The 22,570-nt window shown below is 34.9% G+C and overlaps 1 protein-coding gene across 1 annotated transcript in view; it reads right to left on the bottom strand.

Annotated features, from left to right (window-relative positions):
• Positions 1 to 263: 263 nt before the first annotated feature.
• SREK1IP1 (SREK1 interacting protein 1) overlaps positions 264 to 22,570 on the bottom strand; it is a 48,722-nt gene continuing 26,415 nt past the window's right edge. Inside the window, exons 3-5 of the mRNA XM_080804249.1 lie at positions 20,156 to 20,299; positions 4,699 to 4,771; positions 264 to 2,681 (exon numbers count right to left, since the gene is read on the bottom strand). Coding sequence (XP_080660375.1) covers positions 2,492 to 2,681; positions 4,699 to 4,771; positions 20,156 to 20,299 — 407 coding nt within the window. The 3' untranslated portion in view covers positions 264 to 2,491. The remainder of the gene's footprint in view (positions 2,682 to 4,698; positions 4,772 to 20,155; positions 20,300 to 22,570) is intronic.

Genomic DNA, 22,570 nt, shown 5'->3' with positions numbered 1-22,570 from the left:
TATACATTAAGGAGGGGAAGAGGTCTCAGAGATAACTGGGTACAATATGTTATAGATGAAAGACACCAAGGCCCAGAGAAGCTAAATGATTTAGTTAAAAGTCACACAGGTGGTTAGAAAGGCCAGGACTTTTTGGATTTTTTTCTGTTAAATTCAGTTTTCCTTTTGCTACACAGTGCCTCAGGGAAAATTTCACTAATCTTCCAAAATTTATGAATGAGATCTATATCCCATCCCAATAACAAGATCATTTTAGATGAAAATTAGTGAAAAGAAATGAATTTTATTCAGATGAGAGATTTCATAAACTGTTCTCATACTATGGGGAATTTACATAAGAATAATTCCAAGAATATTATCTAGTAGAAAAAATTACTGAGCATTAAAGTTTTTTAATTTGCACACTGTATTAGTTAACAAGTGCTGAATTGTATATAACTCTTCTGGACAATTATTAATTGTGTCCCCATTCAGGAAACAAATCTAACGAGCCAATTATTAATCTCTACAATAAACAGAAATAAAACTCACAAATACCTGAATTAACTTTGTTTCACTACAATTATTAGCATTTTTAACCCTGTTATACATTCAATAGGATGAGGTCATCCTTGTGCATGCAGCATTTTTCAAACATTTTTTAAAGTTTTTTCTATATTTTTTTCATCATGATAATCAAAGAACCGTATTTTCGTAAAATGCAGTTTAAAAAATACGTAAAATACAGCAAAGGGCAAACAAACCCTTAAAAACCAGTAACTCTGTTTCTCTTCAACAACTGACAGAACTACCAAAAAAAGAAAAAGGTCGGGGGAGGACTTCTTTTTGAGGAGGCCATCTGACTAAATCAGATTATGGAAAAGCTAGAAGTGTGAAAGCTTCCTCAGCTGTACTGCTCGAATAGGGATGGCAATGTGGCTTCCCCAGAATGGGAATGTGGTAAGCACAGGTCTGAGGAGTCAGAAAGCTCCTCCAGTCTGACTGAGGTCATGACTGAGGGGAGCTGCATGAAGAATCAGTACACCTTTCCAGCTTGGGAGGATATGTGTACTAACCTGATTTCACCAAAATGATTTCACCTGTAGCCATGTCTGTAGGTGAGCAACTTGAAAATTTCTAACTGCACCACAGTGAGGTACCTGCAGTCTTTGGTGCGGAGCCATGATAACTGGGTGACATCTGATGCTGCTACACCAGTAAGTGTTTGACTTAGTGGATGTCAGGGCTATCTAAATACTAAGCAAAGTAAGTGACACTGATCACCGTGAAATTAAAAATGTAAGAAATACTTCTATCTACTAATATATGTTTGAAAATGCTTACCCATATAAAATTTCCATTGTTATATAAAGGCTTTCATGATGCAACTCCCTGGCTCTTAAGTTTAAAAAGTACAGAATAAAATTCTTAATCCTAAATTTTTGTCACTGCACTTAAGGTCTATGACTGAAGTAAAAGAGAGAAACACCCCCAAACTGGTCATTATTGAAACCATAAATTCAGTGTGAAACCAGCTTCAAAACTACAAATTATTTTAGACAAATAAATATATATGTTCACATTTATAAAAATTTTCCACATTACTCATAGAAACAAGCTTCATAAAATTTACATACAGAATACAATAAAAATCAGTTCTAATGATGATTTAGCTGTCATCCTCCTAATTAAAAAGTTCTGTGTTTGAGGTATCACTTGAAGAGATGCCAATATGGCACAGTTGTAAAACAACCCAGGAGTCTGTCCCAAAAATTCTACCCAACACAGCATCATCTCTATGAGGCGGAACTACACTTGTCTTTTTAAACAAGGAAGGAAATTGTAATTGTTACAGTTCAGAGGAGGCAGATACTAGATACTCTGTTTTGTGTAACAGTAAATATTCCTTATAAATATTTTCATTTCATCTTTCTGCCAACCCATTCATTTCAAATGTTCTAATTAAAACCAAGTAAGCAGCTTCATCTCCTATGACATCCAAAAAAGATGAGATCCAAAAACAACGGTGAAAAATTTCACCATCTTTATATATTACCATAGGATATAAAGCTATTAAATCTTTCAGAGTCCAGAGCAAAGCATTATCCCCTACTTCACTTTATCACTGGAAGGTGGATACTTGATTCAACAAATACTCATTAAGTGCTAGGTAGATTATCTGTGTTGACTGTAGTAAAGCCATTTACAATCAACTTAGGAAGCAGTAACACTAGTCGGACGAACAGTCATGAATACCAAAAATGATGTGTTTTGTATGTACAAATATCCATACTTGGGGCATGTCTACCAAGTAGTAAGACTGATTCAATACTTTAGAGTCAGCACATTAAAAATGTATTGCCAAATGACAATGGTCCCATATATGAAAAAAATGTCTATATGGAAAAGGCTGTGATTTATTGCAAGGCATAATTATATAGCAAATTCCAAGGAAGGTCAGATAATTTTCAAAACCAATTTTAAAATTTAATGGCTTAGGCCGAAGATCCAGTTACTTTTTGGAGATCTCAGAAGGATTAGGGGTGGAAGAATGCTTTTCCTTTTTTCTCTTCTTTTTTTCCTTTTTGTGGTGTTTCCCCCTTTTTGACTTATTCTTTTTTTCTTTTTTCTTTTCTTTCTTCTGATATTTTTGTTTCTTTTGTTTTGAAGTGTCCTCTTCAGTGGAACTGGATGAATAAGACCTATGGGCAATAATACATACTGACTGATAATTGCATTTATGGCAGATAGGTAAATTTTAAATGGGATTTTAACTGCCTTAAATCATTCTTGGAGCAAGGTGAGGTATAAACAAAGAAACTCAAAATGTGCTTTATATTTTGTATTCTCTTCAAGTACTGACTTTGGAATTTTTGCTCCCTGGCCACAGAAACTGATGAGTAATTCTGCTCAACTCTAGTAATAAGTTTTAAACTCAGTAAGGATACAATGATTTTTCTGTGATTTTCAGTTTTTCATCCTGTCATACCCTTCAAAATCTTACAAGGTAAGCAAAGCGTCATTTACCAAACCTTTATTATACATACAATTCATGCGTGTATGCAATAACTTGTTAGCAGGGTCTCTTAAAAGAGCTAAAGAAAGATGCAGTTATATAAAAAGGGCTATAATTGTACCTTGGTATTAATGGGTGAACGCTGAAAATTAGCAAAATAAAAGTACTTTTGTTAATTCTTTTGATTTCTCAAGTTAGAATACTTGAATCTTCTAGATGCAGAGTGACACAGTTGAGGACTTGAAATCCAAAGTAATTTTCACTGGTTACAAAAAAGATGTGTTTGAATGAGTATAAATGAATAAGGACGACTAAGCATTATTCTTTTTTTCTAATATTACTCTAATAAAAAAAATTAGGGCGGAAAACTATAAAATTCCTTCCTCTACTAGGAGAAAAAAAGAAAAGTAACAAAAAATCAGAGAAGCCACCTCATAAGATCTTATATAAACAGGTATACAATAATCTGCCCACACCCAAACTCTGTGTGAAAAGACAGAAACCGAGTCAATTTAAAATTAAAAAAGACATCTCAAGAAATAGTTGAGTGATTTAATGAATAAAAGTTAAAGCCCAAGCTAAGAAAACCCAACAGAGACATACAGAAGGGAAAAAAATTAGTGTCTGAGACTGTAAGGTTGGGTCTGTAGAGTGACTCATGAATCCTGTGTAGGAAATCCGAGTTTTCCCTTGTTTCTGTGATGCTATACTCTTTTCTCCATCTCGTCTGTCTTACTTGGACTTCTGGCTGTTTCCTGGGCTTATTTTCTCATGGATTCTCTTGTTCCCTCTTCAACTCCATTATTGTCAACTCTTGTCTGTTTTCCTATCTTTTTTTTTTTTAAAGATTTTATTTATTTGACAGAGAGAGAGAAATCACAAGTAGGCAGAGAGGCAGGCAGAGAGAGAGGCAGAAGCAGGCTCCCGACCGAGCAGAGAGCCCGATGCGGGGCTCGATCCCAGGACCCTGAGTTCATGACACAAGCTGAAGGCAGAGGCTTAACCCACTGAGCCACCCAGGCGCCCCTCTTTTCCTATTTTAAAGACCCTGCTTGACCTATGGATTCTGACTAGAGCTTCTTTGCCTGTACATTTTTCTTTGGCTTTTTGGTCCTGGATTCTCATCTCTGAGATACTGTGTTCGACTTGTACACAATAATTCTATTAGGTGGCAAAATCTCTGCTAAGTATGCCTAGAAAAGTTCATTTAATTTCAGGCCCTGTCTGAGTTGATACTAAAAATTCACAGGTGGTTGTTGAGAGACCTGAAGGAATTTTCAGCATCATTAGTGAGTATATAAATCCTATTAGTAACTTAATTTTGTAGCCATGACAATGATATTTTGAGAATACAAATATTTAAGCTCCAACTTCATATATATGAGGACAAAATATATATGTAAAGAACTTAGCAATCATCCAATTAAAAGCCTGGCTAATGTTTTAAAATAAAAATTCTAGAACACATAAAAGAAGGGAGGGTGGCTATTATTTATTTATACCTTAATTTGCTCCAAAAAAAAAAAAATTTAAGGTGGCTAGGTATCAGATTCCTTTGTTATTGTACTGAAACAACTGACTATCTAATTCCCATTAAAAAAATTAGTGTCAAATTAACTGGACAATACACAAAGAATAAAATTTTATAATCAATCCTGGATTCACAGTCCTGCTTTTAAAAAACAAGGATGTTAAAAAAATACCTTTTCCTTTTTTTTTTCAACTTGATTTTCTCTTTGCTTTTTGCTTTTTTCTTCTCCTCCTCTTCATTTACTCCTGTGTGTTGAGGGGAAAGAATCAGGATACCATGAATCTACATACTGATATGGTATGTATACATTTTTTTTATTTTGGTTGTTGGCTGATGAATTTCATTGGTTAGGATATTGCACTTTTCTTGTAACAACTTCTCCTTTCCTGGTATTTTTTTTTTTTAAATTGAGGTATAATTGACATATATCATTATATTCCTTTCAGGTGCATAACATAATATTTTGATATCTGTATATTCTGCAAAATAATCACTGTAAGTATAGTTAACATCTATCACCATGTTACATAGTTACCCCCAATTTTTTTTTCTTGTGATGAGGACTTATAAGATCTCTTCTTCTAGCAACTTTCAAATATACAATACAGTACTATTAACTATAGTCAACATGCAGTACATTACATCCCCATGATTTATTTTATAACTGGAAGTTTGCACATTTTGATTACCCTTATCAACTGCCTCTAACAACCACAGATCTCTTCTCTGTATCTACTAGCTTGGCTTTTTTGTTTGTTTTTTAGATTTTACATATAGGTGAAATCATACAATGTTTATCTTTCTCTGACCTATTTCACTTAGTTTAATACCCTCAAGGTCCTTAATTATTTTTATTTATTAAGAAGCTTGTAAAAACTATTATATGCTTTTTTAGAAAAATTTCTATCACTGCTAGGTACATTAAATAAAAAAATTCATGCATTCCACCATTAATTTCCATAGCAAATCAATGTCAACAATTTGGTGGGCAGCACTTCAGGTCTTAAAAAGCAAAACAATACAATCAGATACAGATTTTCTCTTCCTTCTTCCCTCCTCCTCCCTTTCTTCCTTTCCTTTCTTCCTGTCTCTCTCTTTCTCTTCTTCCTTTCTTCCTACCTTCCTTCCTTCCTTCCTAGTAGATGCCATGCTCAACATGGGGGGTGAACTCACAACCCTGACATCAAGAGGGTTGATCTCGCATGCTCTACTGACTGAGCCAGCCAGGTGCCCCTTGAATACAGCTTTTTAAAATTTTCTTTTTCAAATAAACTTAGCATCATGGGATTCTAGGATCATGATGTTAGGATCCCAGGACAACAACAACAGATCTAGTTTGGTGTGTTTTCTTCTAAGCTTGCTCTTTAATAACCAAATATGCATATACAATCACTTATGTAAAATAGTTACATATAAGTTGCAAGTTTTTCTCTCTTTTGAAAGATGGATAAATGGTATTTTATATAGTATATAAATACAGTGGCATATATAATATTTTGCAACTTATTCCACCTTTGTCAAAAAATCAGCTGAGCAGCAAAAAAAAAAAAAATCATTTAGACTTCTGCTTCTGGAAGGTGAAGTAAGTGTATTTTTTTCTATTTCTCCCAGTAAGTTCAACTAAAAAATACCAGACATTATAAAAACAAACATAAAAAACTGAAAAGTAGAAATAAGACAGACCAGCTAAGGATCCTGAAACCCAGAGAAGGACACAGTAGTGAGTTCCCTGGAATTCTTGCTTCCTATAGCCCAGACTTGCAGCGCAAGAAGCAGGCAACCTGGCAATGTCAACAGGTACACCAAAAAAATGCCCTAACGAAAGCCCGATTTCCTTACCCAAAGGACCAAAACAGGGAGAGCCGAGGAACAGGTAGCTAGTAGATAATAACTGCCCTTTCTGAAGTCAAACATCACAGAAAAAATAGGCACCACCCCCACCCATGTCAGCAGATGCTAGATGGGAAACCTAGACATTCCACCCTTGTAAAGCTGTAATAAGGCACCTCAATTCCCCAGCCTGAGAAGTCTAAGTGGGTGGCCAGAACTTCCGTCTCCACAGGCCAATAAAGAGATCTCCACAAATAGTGTCAATGGAGACCACTTAGGAAGCTGACTTCTGCTGCCACCCAGTAGTAATAGGGACCCCTTCCATCTACAGTGAAGTATTGTCAGAGGAGATCTAATGAAAGTCAGGGCCTTCATCATCACTCAGTGGTAACAAGATCACTTCCACGATGGGATACCTCAAGAGGGAGTTGGAACTCCTACCTCCACCCAGCAGTAACAAGAAGTCATGCCACTTTGAGTATTTGTGGAACCTGTGTGGGGAAACAGAACTTCTGTCTCCTCCTGGCAGTCACAAGGTGGTATCCCCACTTTTCCTTCTGCGGTCATACCAGAGAAAATCAGATAACAGAGAAGGTTTAAGAAAAGTCAGAAATGCATAATACAACATAACAATGCCCAAGTTTGAGCTGAAAAGAACTCAACAAGTCAAGAAGCAGGAAGATCTCAAATTGAATAAAAAATTAAACAATGAATATGCAACACCATAATGAGAGCGGTATTAAAATAATCCAAAAAGATTTTAAAGCAGCTGTTATAAAAATGTTTCCATGAACTATAATGAGATGCTGGAAACAAATGAAAAAATATGAAAGCCCTAAAGAAACTATAAATCCAAAGAAGAACAAAACAGAAATTTTAGAACTAAAAATATAATAAGTGGAATTAAAATACTCAGTGGATGGGCTCAAAGCAGAATGCAAAGCATTGAAGAAAAATATCAGTGAACGGAAGAGCAAAACAACAGAAATCACCCAATCTGGGCAATGGGAAGGAAACAGGCTTAAAGAAAAGAGGCTGAGGAATCTGGGGGAGAGTAACAGAAGACACAATATTTATGTCACTTGGAGTCCCGGAAGGAGAGTATAATGAAGGAGGGGCATAAAAAGTAATAGCTGAGAACTTCCCAAGTTTGGCAAGGGACATAAACTTACAGACTCAAGATGCTGAGTAAACCCCAAACAGGGTAAAACCAAAGAAATCCATATCAAGTTATATGACAATTTAACCTTTGAAAACAAATGAAAAAAAAAATCCTGAAAGAGAAAAATAATACATTACTTATGTGAGTGAAACAATTAGAATGGAAGCAGATTTCTTATTAGAAAGCACAGAAGCCAGAAGTTAAGTGGCACAGCATTTTTTAAGTGCTGAAGGAAATGTCAGCCTGGAATCCTCTACACTTGATCTTAGCCAAAAGGCCGAGAAGCGATCAACCTGGAATCCTCTATCCGGTAAAAATATCCTTCAAGAATGAAAGAGAAATCAGGACACACTCAGATAAGGAAAAAAGTAAAAGAATGTGTTACCAGCAGACAGACCCTAAAAGAATGACTAAAGGAAGTTCTCTAAATGGAAAGGAATTGAAAAAAGAAGAAATGCTGGAACATTGAGAAGAAAGAACACAGTAATCAAAAACCTGAGTACAATAGGCTTTCCTTCTCTTGAGTTCCTAAATTATGTTTGATGGTGGAAGCAAAAACTAGAACCATTGCCTCATATGGTTCTAAATGTATGTAGAAAACATAATTAGGACAACAGTATTAAAAAGGGGAGAGGGTAAAGGGACATAAAGGGAGGCATGGTTTCTACCCTTCACTTGAATTGGTAAGATGACAATACCAGTAGACTGTGATTAATTTTGTATACATAATACTTAGAGGAGCCACCAAAAATTGCTACATAAAACACCATAGAAAAATTTAAAAACACTATGGACAAAGCCAAAGATACTACAGATAAATCAAAATGCAAGTCTACAAGTGTTCAAGTGACACTGTAGCTAAATCAAAGCACTAGAGATAATTCTAAAAGATATTCAAGTAACCCATAGAAGGCAGGGGAAAAAAAAAACCAAGAATGAAAAAAAATAAGAATGAAAAACAGAGAGAGTCAAAAGAAAACAAATAATAAAATGGCAGGAATAGCCCTAACATATAAATAATTAATGTAAAAAAAAGATACCGATTAAAAGAAATTGGCAGAGTGGATTGAAAAATATGATCCATCCATCCACATTGTTTACAAGACTCCCACCTCAAATAAAATGATATAGACACACAAAGTAAAAGGATAGAAATATGTCAAACATTATCAAAGAAAAGCTAGAGTAGCTATATTAATAGCAGATAAAACAGACTTCAGAACAAAGAGGCATAATATAAAAGTTTCGACTCACTAACAAGACATATCCTAAATGTGTATGTACCAAATAACAGAGCTAAAAATACACGAAGCAAAAACTGATAGACCTGAAAGGAGAAAACAGGAAAATTTATGATGGTAGAGATTTCAACATCTCTCTCTCTCTCAACAATTTATTGATACCATACACAAAGTAAGCAAGAATAGGGAAAAACTCCACAATACCATCGATCAACAGAATCTAAATGATGTTTTAAAAACACTCCACCCAACAAAGGTAGACTATACACCTTTTTTTTCCCAAGTGCCTACAGCACACAAACCAAGATAGACTATACCCTCGGTCATAAATCAAATCTTAACAAACTTAAAAGAACTGAACATATACAAAGTTATGTCTCTGTCCATAATGGATTCAAATAAGAAATCAGTAAAAGAAAGATAATAGGAAAATTTCCAAACACTTGGGAAAAAACAACACCTTCAAGTAATCCACTGGGCAAAGAAGAAGTCTCAAGGAAAACAAAACACACTGAAGTGAATGAAAGTGAAATATATCAAAATTCGTGTAACACAGTAAAGCTGTGCTGACAGGAAAATTTACAGCACTAAACGCTTACAAGAGAAATGAAGAAAAGTCTCAAATTAATAATACCTAAGCTTGAATCTCAAGAACGTAGGGGGAGAAAGCTAAATAAACACAAAGCAAGTTAGAAGGAAGAAAAATAATAAAGCACAAGAATTAATAAAATTGAAAAAAAATAGAGAAAAAGAATAAGAAAAGGAGCTGGGTCAATAAACCTGACAAGTGTCTAGCGAAATGTGAAAGAAAAAAAAAAAGACACAAATTAACAGTGTCAGTAATGATAAAAGGGATATCAGCGCGGACCTGTATACATCAAAAGGATAACAAATAAATCTGACAACTTAGACAACATGGACTCCTTTCTCAAAAAACAAACTGCCACAACTTATTTCACATGAAACAGAATATTTCAATAACCCTCTAAGTACTGAGGAAATTGAATTTGTAATTTAAAAACTTCTAAAAAGAAATCTTCAGGCCCAGAGAACTTCACTGAAGAAGTTCACCAAACATTTAAAGAAAAATTAACACCATTCTTATACAAATCTTATTCAATCTTTCAAAAAAAAAATAGAAGAGAATGAAATCTCAATATTCTACGTCATTGTTACTCTGATACCAAAGTCAGACTAATATAGTACAAAACAAGGAAACTATAGGCCAACATGTTTCATGAATATAGATGGAAAAATCCTTAACAAAATATTAGCAAATAGAACTCAGGGGTGCACGACTGGTTCAGTTTTCAAAAATCAATAATATAATCTACCATATTTACAAGCTAAGGAGAAATCATAATATCATACTGATCAATGCAGAAAATGCTTTTGGCAAAAATCTAACAACTATTCCACAATAAATACTCTGAGAAAAAACAGGAATAGAGAGTATCTTTCTCAACTTGATAAAGAGTGACTACATAAAAGTTAATGCTAACATTATACATAGTGGTGAAAGTATAAAAGCTTTTGTCCTCTAGGATTAGAATCCAGGTAAGAATGTCTTCTCTTACCACTCTTTCTCAACACAGTGCTGTAAGCTCGAGGTATGGTAATAGAGCAAAAAAAACAAAAAACAAAAAAACAAAAAGACTTACAAATCAAAAGGAAATAAATAAAACCACTCCTATTTGCAGATGATATGTTGGTTTACATAGAAAATCCCAAGAAGGGGCGCCTGGGTGGCTCAGTGGGTTAAAGCCTCTGCCTTCGGCTCAGGTCATGATCCCAGGGTCCTGGGATCGAGCCCCACATTGGGCTCTCTGCTCAGCAGGAAGCCTGCTTTCTCCTCTCTCTGCCTGCTTCTCTGCCTACTTGTGATCTCTGTCAAATAAATAAATAAAATCTTAAAAAACAAAAAACAACAAGAAATCTACAAAAAACTCTTAGTATAAACATAGACAAAAGAATTGCATTTCTACATACTAGTTATAAACACAGAGACAATAAAATTCAAAATAGCCTAGTAATAAACAGAGACAATAAAATTCAGAATACACCATTTATAAGTATTTTTAAAAAGAAATATTTATAAGTATAAAACTAATAAAACATGTACAGGATTTTACGCTGAAAATGACACAATGCTGAGTAAAGAAATCAAAGATCTAAATAAATGGAGAGACAGATCATGTTCATGGATGGGAAGACTCAACATAGTAAAGATGTCAAGTCTCCCTAAATTGATATACATTTTTAATGCAATTCTTTTTTTAAAGATTTTATTTATTTATTTGACAGATAGAGATCAAAAGTAGACAGAGAGGCAGGCAGAGAGAGAGAGAGAGGGAGGAGGAAGCAGGCTCCCTGCTGAGCAGAGAGCCCAATGTGGGGCTCAATCCCAGGATCCTGGGATCATGACCCGAGCCGAAGGCAGAGGCTTTAACCCACCGAGCCACCCAGGTGCCCCTAATGCAATTCTTAACAAAATCTTAAGAAGATTTCTTTGTAGATATAGACATTATTCTAAAATTTATATGGAAAGAATAGAGAATAGTTAAAACAACTCTGGATAAGAATAAAGTGAGAAGAATCAGCAGATTCAATTTTAAGACTTATTATATAGCTATGTTAATCAAGACTGTGTTGCAGTGATAGAAGAAAAGACATAAAGATCAATGGAATACAAGAAAGAAACAAACCCACACACATAGGACTAACTGATATTTGGCAAAAATGCAAGAGAAATTCAATGGAGGAAAGATAGCTTTCCAACAGGGTGCTAGAACTGTTAGTTATTTTTAAGCAAAGACCAAAACCTGGCTTGAGTCTCTCATCTTAAATCAAAATCAACTCAAAAAGGATCATGGACTTAAACACTATTCAACGATAAAAAGAAACAAACTATTGAAATGTGCAGCAACCTGAGTGCATCTCCAGAGAATTATAGCTAGTAGAAAAAGCCAATCTAAAAAGATTATATACTATATGAATCAATTTATGGAACAGTTTCAAAATTATATTACAGAAATGGCAAATCTTTGGTTGCCAGAAATTAAGAAGGTAGTAAGGACAAGAGGGAAGTGGGTGTGACTTTAAAGAAGGTAGTAAGAACAAGGGGGAAGTGGGTGTGACTTCAATAGAAATATTATCTTGATTCTTATCAATGTCAGAATCCTGGTTGTGATATTGTACTATAATTTTGGAAGATGTTACCATTGAAGGAAACTTGGATAAAGTGTACAAAGTACTCTCTGTATTATCACTTATAGCTGAATGTGAATCTACAATTCTCTGAAAATAAAAAGTTCAAAGAAATCAATTGGCCATAAATGTACGGATCTGTTCTGTTCCATAGATCTATCCTTACATCAATACCACATTGCCTTAATTACTTGGAGCTTTACACCAAACCCTGAAATAGGTTGTGCTAGTCCTCCAACTTTATTACTCTTTTTCAAAGTATTTTAGCTATTCTAGTTTTTTACATTTCCACAAGACCTTTAAAGTGGCTTGCCAATTTCTAAAACAGTCTGTTAGAATTTTGATTGTGATTAGTTTTAATCTATAAATCAGGTTGGGGCGAACTGACATCTCTCTCTCTTTTTTTTAAATTCAGTTAGCTAACACATAGTACATCATTAGTTTTTGATGTAGTGTTCAATGAGAGAACAGACATCCTAAAAAGATTTAATCTTCTATTCCACGAATATGGTCTATCTTTTGATTTGTTCACTTCTTTAATTTCCCTCACAATGTTTTGTATGTTCCAGACTTGCACATCTTTTGTCAGTTTATTCCTAAGTATTTCACATTTTTAATGCTGTTATAAAAGGTATTTTTAAATTTTCAGTTTTTGATAGTTTGTTGTCAAAATACAGAAATACAATTGATTTGTGCCCATTGGTCAATCTTGTATTCTACAACTTTGCTGAACTTAGTTTTCAGGTTACTAGTTTCTATAAGTTTTTTTTTCTGGTAGATTCTACAGGATTTCTATATAGAGGACCAAGTCATCAGTAAATAGCTTTTACTCTTTCCTTTCCAATCTGGATGCCTTTTTCTTGTCTTATTGTGTGGCTGGACTCTCCACTACAATGCTGAACAGAAGTGGTAGGAGTGGACATCTTTGTTTTGATTCTTATGTTATAGAAACATTCAGTCTTTCGCCATTAGGTATTATGTAATCTTCCTTTTTTTTTTTTTTTTTGCATATGTCCTTTATCAAGTTGATAAAGTTCTTTTCCTAGTTTGCTGAGCATTTTTATCAAAAACGGAGAGTGGATTTCCTCATATAATTTCTTAAAATGCTGTAATTATCATATAGGTGTTCTTTTTTAAAGAATATTGAAATGGTGAATTACATTGGTTGGATTTGAATTGAAACGTATCTTATACTACTGGGATAAACACCACCTGGTCATAACATCCTTTTCACATATTGTTGGATCTGATTTGCTAAAATTCTTTTAATTGCTTAAAATTGTGCCTGTGTTTGTAGGAGTCTCTATTTGTAGTATCATCAGAAGAATGCTGGTCTTATAAATTAGGTTGGAAAGTACTCCCTCCTCTTCAATTTTTAAGATTTTATGTAGAAATGGTATTATTTCTCCTTCAACATCTTGTAGAATTAAAAGAGAAGCCATTTGGCTATGGAGTTTTCTTTGAAAGTTTTCAAACTAAATATTTGACTTCTTTAGTACATGCAAGCCATTCAGTTTATTTCTTCTTCAAAGAGTTTTGGTAGTTTGTATGTTTTAAGTAACTGTCCATTTTATCTAAGTTGTCCAATTTATTGGAATAAGGTTTTTCACAGTATTCCATTATTTTAGCACCTGTATAATTTGTAGTGTTGTCACTTCTTTAATTTCGGATACTGGAGTTTTTGTTTGTTTGTTTTGATTTTTACCTATCAGTTTGGAGAGCAATTTTTCAATTTTATAGATCTTTTCAAAGGGCTGCTTTTGGTTCTACTAATTTCCTCTATTGTTTTCCTATTTTCCATTTCAGTGATTTCACATCTGACCTTTTTTATTTTCTTTCTTCTGCTCACTTTGGGTTTCATAACTCTTCTTTTTCTAGTGTTTAAGGCAGAGGTTACGTTATAAATTTGAGACATTTCTTCTATTCTAATACAGGAATTTAGTGCTCTAAATTTGCCTTTATTTTTTTTTTAATTTTTAAAAATATTTTTATTTATTTATTTGACAGAGAGAGAGATCACAAGTAGGCAGAGAGGCAGGCAGAGAGAGTGGGGGAAGAAGGCTCCCTGCTGAGCAGAGAGCCTGATGCAGGGCTCGAGCCCAGGACCCTGAGATCACGACCTGAGCCGAAGGCAGAGGCTTACCCTACAGGAGCATCCCATAAATATCACACTGTGTTATGTTCAAAATACTTTCTAATTTCCTTTTGCCTTTTTTCTTTGACCTAATGGATTATTTAGAAATATGTTAGATTACATATATTGGGAAATTTTGTTGGAAGGTATTATTAAATTCCCAACTTAATTCCCTTGTGGATAGAGAACATAAATTGTATAATATGAATCCTTCAAAAGTATTAAGACTTGTTTTATAGCATACAATAAGGTCTATCTAGGTAAATTTTTTTTTTTTTTTATCTAGGTAAATGTTTTACCCGCTCTTGAAAACAAATGTGTATTCTGCTATTGTTGGCTGATGTGTTCTACAAGCACTGAATAGGTCAAGTTGTTTGACAGTGTTATTCAAGTCTTACATATCCTTTCTGATTTACTATCTACCTCTTCCATCAATTACTGAGAGAGGAATGCTGAGATCTCCAACTATAATTGTGGATTTATTTACCTACAAGGATTTTCCCTGGTGGTTCTAGCAGTTTGTCTCATACAGTCTGAAGTTGTAATTAGGGGCATAATCACTTAGCATTCATAAACACTTAGTAGTCAGATGTCTTCTGCACTAACACTTTTATCATTACAAAGAAATCCTCTTTATCCCTAGTAATATTCTTTGTTTTGAAATTGACTTGATCTGACATTAAAATAGTCACTTTAGCTTTCTCTTGAGCAGATTTTTTTGGTATCTGTAAGTTCAGAATGACTACTATAAACATGCCCTTCCTGCAAAGTTGTAAGAAACCAAGCAAATAAGTAGCTAAGGGGAAAAGTAACCATTTCCATTTAGGAATGATGGATAAGGAATCCAGTGTCTCGGTTATATAGAGAAATTAGTTCTAATAAAAAAAAAATAATTCTAGAACTCAAGAAATCTTTTTTCCTGGCTACGACACTTAGGAACTAGCAGTATTGACAGTAACGGTATATGAGAATTCAAGCACTGAAGACAAAAGTTTGATTTAGACAGTTCAGTGTTTCGATACCACCACTCTTAAAATGATTCCACCTCTATTTATTGAAGTTCCTTCTGAGACAGGGTATTGAAATGTAATAGGCATAGGGGAAAGAATCTGAGTTTTTTCAAAACAGTATTTTCTTGGAAAATGATACAATTAAGCTTTGGAGTACAAAATTGAAGGCAAAAAGCCCCTATGTACTTAACCACTTAATGTTTCTAATGTTCAGCAAGAGTGGTAGTCTCTCGTGTAACACACAGGCATCACAGGATATGATTCAGTGCTTGGGAGACAACTTTGGGATAACAAGAAAGGACCACCCTAGTAGCACCAGCAGCATCCTCCACTACATCTTTGCATATGTCACCAAGTTTGTAGTCTACTCCCATTGCATTTAAATACCTAAGTGGTTCCAAACCTAGATCCATTAGTCTAAATTTCCATTCACTTTTGTGACTTCTAATCAACTACCTAGCAAATATCTTTTGTAGCTTTCTTATGAAAAGTACATTTTTTAAATAATTTTTTCAGTGTTCCAAGACTCATTGTTTATGCACCACACCCAGTGCTCCATACAATACGTGCCCTCCTTGAAAAGTACATTTTGAGCCAAATACTAAGTTTTATTCTAATCACGCTATGGATTCACTTAAGCCCTATCTTCATGAAGACTGAAACCACCATTGTAAGTCATTTGCTTGAATCTGATTCCAGCCATTACTAAAGGGAACAAGAGACACAATTATGGTAACATGCAAATACCTGACTGTGGTATTTTCTCCTGGGCAGCATTCAGTATCAACCATCCTTAAATAATATCAAGTATGAACTTAACATAAAACTTTCTTAAACAAACAAAATCATACCAAAACATCAAACGAAGCCCAAACCCCCAAATTTGTCAAAATACAACATTTCTTTTGCGGACTGCAACTAAAAGAATATCATAAAATATTAAGGGATGAGGTATCAGGAGAGGACTACCTCCTGATCACAGGTAAATAGCTGATTGATATTAAATGATGCTAGGTAAAATAGAATGAAAAAAAAAATCCATACTCTTGATTTCTTGGGTCCTTTGGAAATAGTAAAATCCTTTTACTTTGGCTTTCTGCATACTATAACATAAATAGGACTTCAGATATTTGCTACTATCATGTATAATTCCAAAGGCAAGTTTCTTTAGCAAGTTCAAAATATACTATAAAACCTTAAAAAGCTTACTAAACCATGGTGATGCCACTGAACAGAAAGCATGCTCACACACAAACATACACAGTGAATCAATAAGATCTTTTAGTTCTCGTTAGGTACGGATTATTGAATCTTTCCCTGTTCACAGCACTTGTAATACAATTTTATAAGGCTGCATGGGTTCCAGGTTGTTGTACTGTAAGACAACAACTTGTTCTCATCCATGTCAAGTCCTGCTCTCACATTATCTAATTAGTGTCAAAAATGGATGTATTTGTCATTTGGACTTTTGTTTTAAATGAAAGATCAAATTATGTTCTTTTAATTGTTTAAATACATTAAATACATTGAAATACATGCTATATAATAGAAACAAATGTAAACAAAAGCAAGAAAAAATATAACTTAAACAAAAATAAGTTTTGAGTTTTATTTAGCTCTCTTCCCCTTATGTCTCTATTTCATAAAAGCAGAACAACTAATTAACGTAGGTATACTAAAAATTCTTTGCTTTCTCCTGGCTCCCCATTTTTATTGTCAACCAAAAAAGTACCCCTCAAACAATAACTTACTCAAAAGAGTTGATACAAGAGCTCCCCACCTCCAAGAACCAAGGAAGGATTTAGGAGCCCTTGGTACCACTAAAGCTTATGGCATGAGAACTCACACTCAGCAAGTCCGTGTTTTACCCTCATGCCATCAGAGATCCTGAGCAGCATCAGAAAGTTATCAATGCAACTAAGAACCACTACCTCTGTATACCTTTTCTCTCTGTATTTAGGAACCAGTTTATTGTTTATTTGAGTAGGGGATCACTGGGCTTCCACTAGATGACCATGAAATAAATATGGATCACTTTTATAATACTTTTTGAAATCTGCAAGATATCCTGAAATAAGCACTGTCTCGTGTGGGAGCCATGAGACTTGGAAACAAGTTCTGAGCGTTTAAGTGACGGTAGGCAAGTGTATCTTTTTAAGGGGGAAAAAAAAAGTCTATATTGAGTTAGTCATTCTCAATGTGAGGTTAAGGGAAAGCTGATTCTAAGAAGGAAGTCTGACCAACTACTCACTATTCTGGTATATGGTATGTTAACTCCCTCCCTTTCCTGCCAGGGTAAGATTTGCAAGTTTTCTGATTTAAAAGTCACCTCTAGACTAAACCACTATTCATGATGAGGGTGTACTTTCTCCTTCAAGATTGATGTGGTGAGGGGAAAAAGGTCAAAAACCAACAGACTGGGTAATCTCTAAGGTAGGAAAGCACCACACTGTAAACACTATAGGACAAGTAGGTAAGAAACATGGATCACAATGCTGGCTTAATGGTGACAAGTTAGTGACCTGGGGAGTTACCTGTCCTCAGCTCCTTTCCTGTAAAACTAGGTTTAAATTATGTGTTCTCTAGCAGCCTTACTAATTGTAGAGTTTTTGTTTTGGTTTGGTTTTGGGTTTTCTTGGTTTTTTATTTTTTTATTTTTTTTAATTTTTAGATAGGACAGTGGAGATGGATGGGGTAGGAACTGTCTCTGTGGAATTAACAATCTTAGGCTTTCTCTCCTAGAATCTTCGTTTTGCTCTTTCAGCCTGGTCTCTGTGACTGGAGTGGCCGCCTTCCTGAGATCGCCTCTACAAGTGCCCTAGAGACTCCCTTCTTATCTCTTCTTAAAGTCTTCCTTTTTAGGGTCTACTCCCTTACTTTGTTAGAAACCTCTGGAATCAGTGCTCTAAGAAAGAGTACGTGAGAGGTAAGTCTTCCTTCCTTCCTTCCTCTCTCTCTCTTTTTACTCTGAATGCCTGCCACAAGGCCTTTATTCTATTTCACACTCAGCTGATAATTTGGTTGGGTATATCATTCTCATTTGGATATAATTTTCCTTCAAATTTTTGAAAGCATTATCCACATCTACTAGCTTCCAGTATTTCTTTACAGAAGAACAAAGTTATTCTGACTCTTGATCTTTCACCTATGACCTGTTTTATCCTGGACTCTTGAAGTGTGAATTATATTCTCCTTATTTCCTATGATACAAAGTTTTGTAACAATGCGCCTTTGTGTGGGTCTAACACTGGTAGCCTGCTGAGGTGATGGAGGGAAGACATCTGGCTTCACTGAGTAGGCAAAGGGAACTGAAGGGGATTACTTCAGATTTTTAACCAATCCTGTTTTTAGATTTACAAATGTCTTCACAGAGGTAGCTAAGGACTCATTACCAAGTCTTTGGGGAGTTTTAAAGTATATACTATCAGGTGACTCCTCAGACTTCCTACTATTCAAGGACTGAGCTTTTTCAAGTGTGCAGTCCATTATCCCTAAACCCACCTGCTTTTCAAAATTTTGTTACTACTGCTTCCTATTTCATTTTCTTTGCCTTTGTGGGTTTGTTTTTTTAAAAAAATTCTTCCACTCTCACTTCAGTGGTGTTTCAGTAGGTAATAAAATCAAGTGTGTACAGCCAAGAAGCTACCTTTACCTGAAGCTGTATGTACTCATATGTAATGTAAGTCTTGCTTGCCCTTTCTAGGACTCTCCTCTAGCCTTCTCAGCCCGTCCTACTACGCTGGCATTTGACTTCATTTACATTCACTAGATGTAATGTGGAAAACTTAGAAAGTTTTAAAAGGTAGATGGTTTATTCTCTGATGAGCTAAAATAAGATTTTAACTTTTTATATCTCTCTCATTCTATGCCTAAGCCCACATTCAAATAAGTTGCATTTTTATTCTGTGTGACATCTACCACATGGCATTTTGAAGTTCACAAAGTATTTTCACCTACAGCATTATATTTTATCCCTAAAAACCCCAATGCAAGGATGGGCCATTTTATACACAAGATGGGAAAGAAATGGTTAAACAGTAGGTACGCAATCTTCTCTTTCTTTGAGGAGAAAGGAGGATGCCCCCAAGAGAGAAAAAAGGTAACTCAGTCAAATCTCTTCCCAAACAGGCTAATGACAGACCTCCTGGAAACAAATGAATGGTATTTGCTAACTAGAGAATGGTTGGCCAGGGGGAGGAGGATATTGTGCTTAATTAACAGAAATTTATTTCCTCACAGTTCTGAAAGCTGGAGATCCATAATCAAGTTGCTGGCAAGAGAATCCTTATTTATAGACTGCTTAAAGTAGGATGTAGCTGGTTTGCCTAAGATTATTTATGGTACCTAATCCTGGGATTTATGGATTTATAAGGCATGGCTCCCTGGACTATATGGATATAAAATTGAGATATTTCATGATTAAAGGACTTTCTTTTGGGTAAGTAATGAAGAAAACTCGTGTTAATCTTGGCCAGAATGGGTTCTGAAGTAGAAAGAAAACGCATGGGGAGCTGTATTGGTGGTCCTAGAACTCTTGCAGCTTTCCCTATGCCTCATGATCATGTATATACTTGAAATTACTAGTAAATCTGGCTACCAGTTAACATCTCTGATTGGAATGAGTGTGACTTGACACACCAATTCTTTGTGATTCCACACAAGGAAATTAAGGCTCAAAGTGGTTAAATGACTTGCTGAAAGGCACATGCTTCAAAATGGCCAAACAGGTCCAGAAACCAAGTCTTAAATCAGAAGCTTTGTACCATGTGACACATCTTAGTGTGATGGAAAAACAACAACAAAACCTGCCTTGTGGAATCAGAAACAGACTCGCCTCCTGGTTCTAACACTGATCACTTGTTTGATTTTGGGCAAAGTACTTAGAATAGTCAAAGCCTATTTCCTTACCTATGCAATACCTATTACATAAATTACACAACCTATCTAACTGATCAATACAAGAGAACAATAAACATGACATAATCATAGGCAGAAAGTTTAGAAACATTTTTAAAGGATGGAGGGAAAGAAAAAGCACTACTTACTTTTTTCTTGTAATGCCTGCAATTTATTCAGTTCTTCATTCTCTTCATCACTCTCTTCACTGCTTGTGCTGCTCACGTCCAAAACTATGTCCCTTTTGGGGTCCACTCGGAGAAAATTGCGGCATTCAAATGTCAGGTGACCAGCTAAGTAAAACAAACACACAAAAATGTGAATGACAAAATAATATATACATTATATATTTGTGGTTTGTTGCCTCATGGTTAAGAAACAAGTTACAATTTTAATAATACAGTGTTTAAACTTCGATTATCCAGTGGGTGATAGTTTGCTTTCCCTGAATGAACCACTCGAGAGAGAACTTCCTTTCTTCATCAGGGCTTCTAATTTAACAAGCATTTTTGGCTACATCACGCTTCCTGTATTTTCCCTTTTTATGTACTTAATTACATAGCAACTATATAGCTTTCATCTAATTAGAGGTGTCATAATAATATAACTGCTTGTGCTTTTTTTTTTTTTTTAAGATTTATTCACTTTAGAGAGAGAGAGAGCATGCATAGAGAGGGGCAGAGAGAGAGGGAGAGAGAAACTCCAGCAGACTCCTCACTGAGCCCAACATAGAGCTCTATCTCACGATCCTGAGATCATGAACTAAGCCGAAATCAAGTTAGAAGCTCAACCAGATGCACCATCCAGGGTGCTCTTCTACAGAACACTTAAATAAGAATTTCATTCTGGGGACGCCTGGGTGGCTCAGTTGGTTAAGCAGCTGCCTTCGGCTCAGGTCATGATCCCAGCGTCCTGGGATCGAGTCCCACATCGGGCTCCTTGCTCGGCAGGGAGCCTGCTTCTCCCTCTGCCTCTGCCTGCCTCTCTGTCTGCCTGTGCTCACTCTCTCTGACAAATAAATAAATAAAATCTTAAAAAAAAAAAAAAAAGAATTTCATTCTGAAAAAAAAAAAAAAATTCATTCTGACACCATTCACCCTCTAAAGACTCTCCCCATCATAAAACTGTAATAGTTACCCACTTAGTGCATGATACAGCTTTTTCAAAAATCATATAGTACAAATAACACAAAAGTACAGGAAATTATATAGCCAATATATACCCAAGTGCCTATCACCCACATGTTAACACTTTGTCATATTCACTTAGCTTTCTTTTTTTAAAGTAAATGTTTGCAGAAGTACTGTACGCACACACCCGTGCACATACACATACACACACACAAAGGTGGGGATCTTGCACCGTTCCTTGGAACATTGTCCTAATCCCATTATTCTGTCTTCGGAAGCTGGTATATTACAGTTGGTATTTATCTTTCCAAAACAGCACACTGCATTATTTTATGACCTAAACTCAATTATACTTACCTATCAGTCTGCAAATAGTTTTTGCCACTCAATATTATGTTTTGCACTTATATACACATTCAAATACAAATACACACTAACACATTAACAATGAAACAAAAAGTTACCTCAAGCATTACTACATTTGGTATTCAAAAACAAAGATAAGAAACAACACACAGTGCTGATGGTAACCACATAATTGATTCCACAATCCATTAATGACTCACTCTAACTCTATGCTAGGGTTTATTTCTAGTCCTCTTACTTTAAGTGTGAAATCCTTTGTAAGTTCTACATTTATACAAGAATACCTCTTATTAGAGTCCCAATCTTAAGCAGGACCCCAGGCCTTGCTTTTATCTGTTATACTCTGCCAACCCATGAAAACACAAGTTCATGAACACTGGGTTCAGGAAACACCCTCAAGTCTTACCTCTTTGAATTTCTGTTTTCCTTTGATTGTTATCTTCTAGTTCTTTATTTTCTTCCTAGAACACTTCTGTAACTAATATATGTACTGTACATTTTATACAAGTTTCTTAATTGTTTGCAAGAGGACCCAGTCTGCCATACTGCTGGAAACAAGTTTCCTCTGTTGTGATTTCTTTCCAAATGAATCATTCAAAAGTATTCTTTTTAGTTTACAAACATATGGAGTTTTCAAATTATGCTTTTGTTGTTTTATAAATTTATTACACTGTTACCAGAAAGTAGGGTCTGTATGAGATCAGTTATTTGCTATTTGCTGAGATTTATTTTGTGGACTATCACCTAGTAAATTAATGAACTGATTTGGATGTATTTTAAAAGAATACATATCACACTGTAGGATAGAGTGCTATGTCTATTTTGTTGTTTAAATCTTCTCCATTGTATTTTTTTTTTGTCTAGTAACTTCTGATAGTGTAATTTCTAAACACCTCTATCATCAAAGATTTTCCAATTTCTCCTTGTAATATAGTATTTACTATAAATATTTGGAGACTATATTAGTAAACACAATCAAGATCATTATCATTTTACCTTTTTCACTGTTCTTGAATCTCTATTCCTAAGACTGCTCTTGTTTCCAAAGTCTGATGTTGAAATTTCTCT

The sequence above is a fragment of the Martes martes genome, assembly GCF_963455335.1.
Source record: "Martes martes genome assembly, chromosome: 5".
NCBI lineage: Eukaryota > Metazoa > Chordata > Mammalia > Carnivora > Mustelidae > Martes > Martes martes.
Note: the sequence above shows the minus strand (reverse complement) of the source record. Positions and strands in the feature narration are given on the sequence as shown.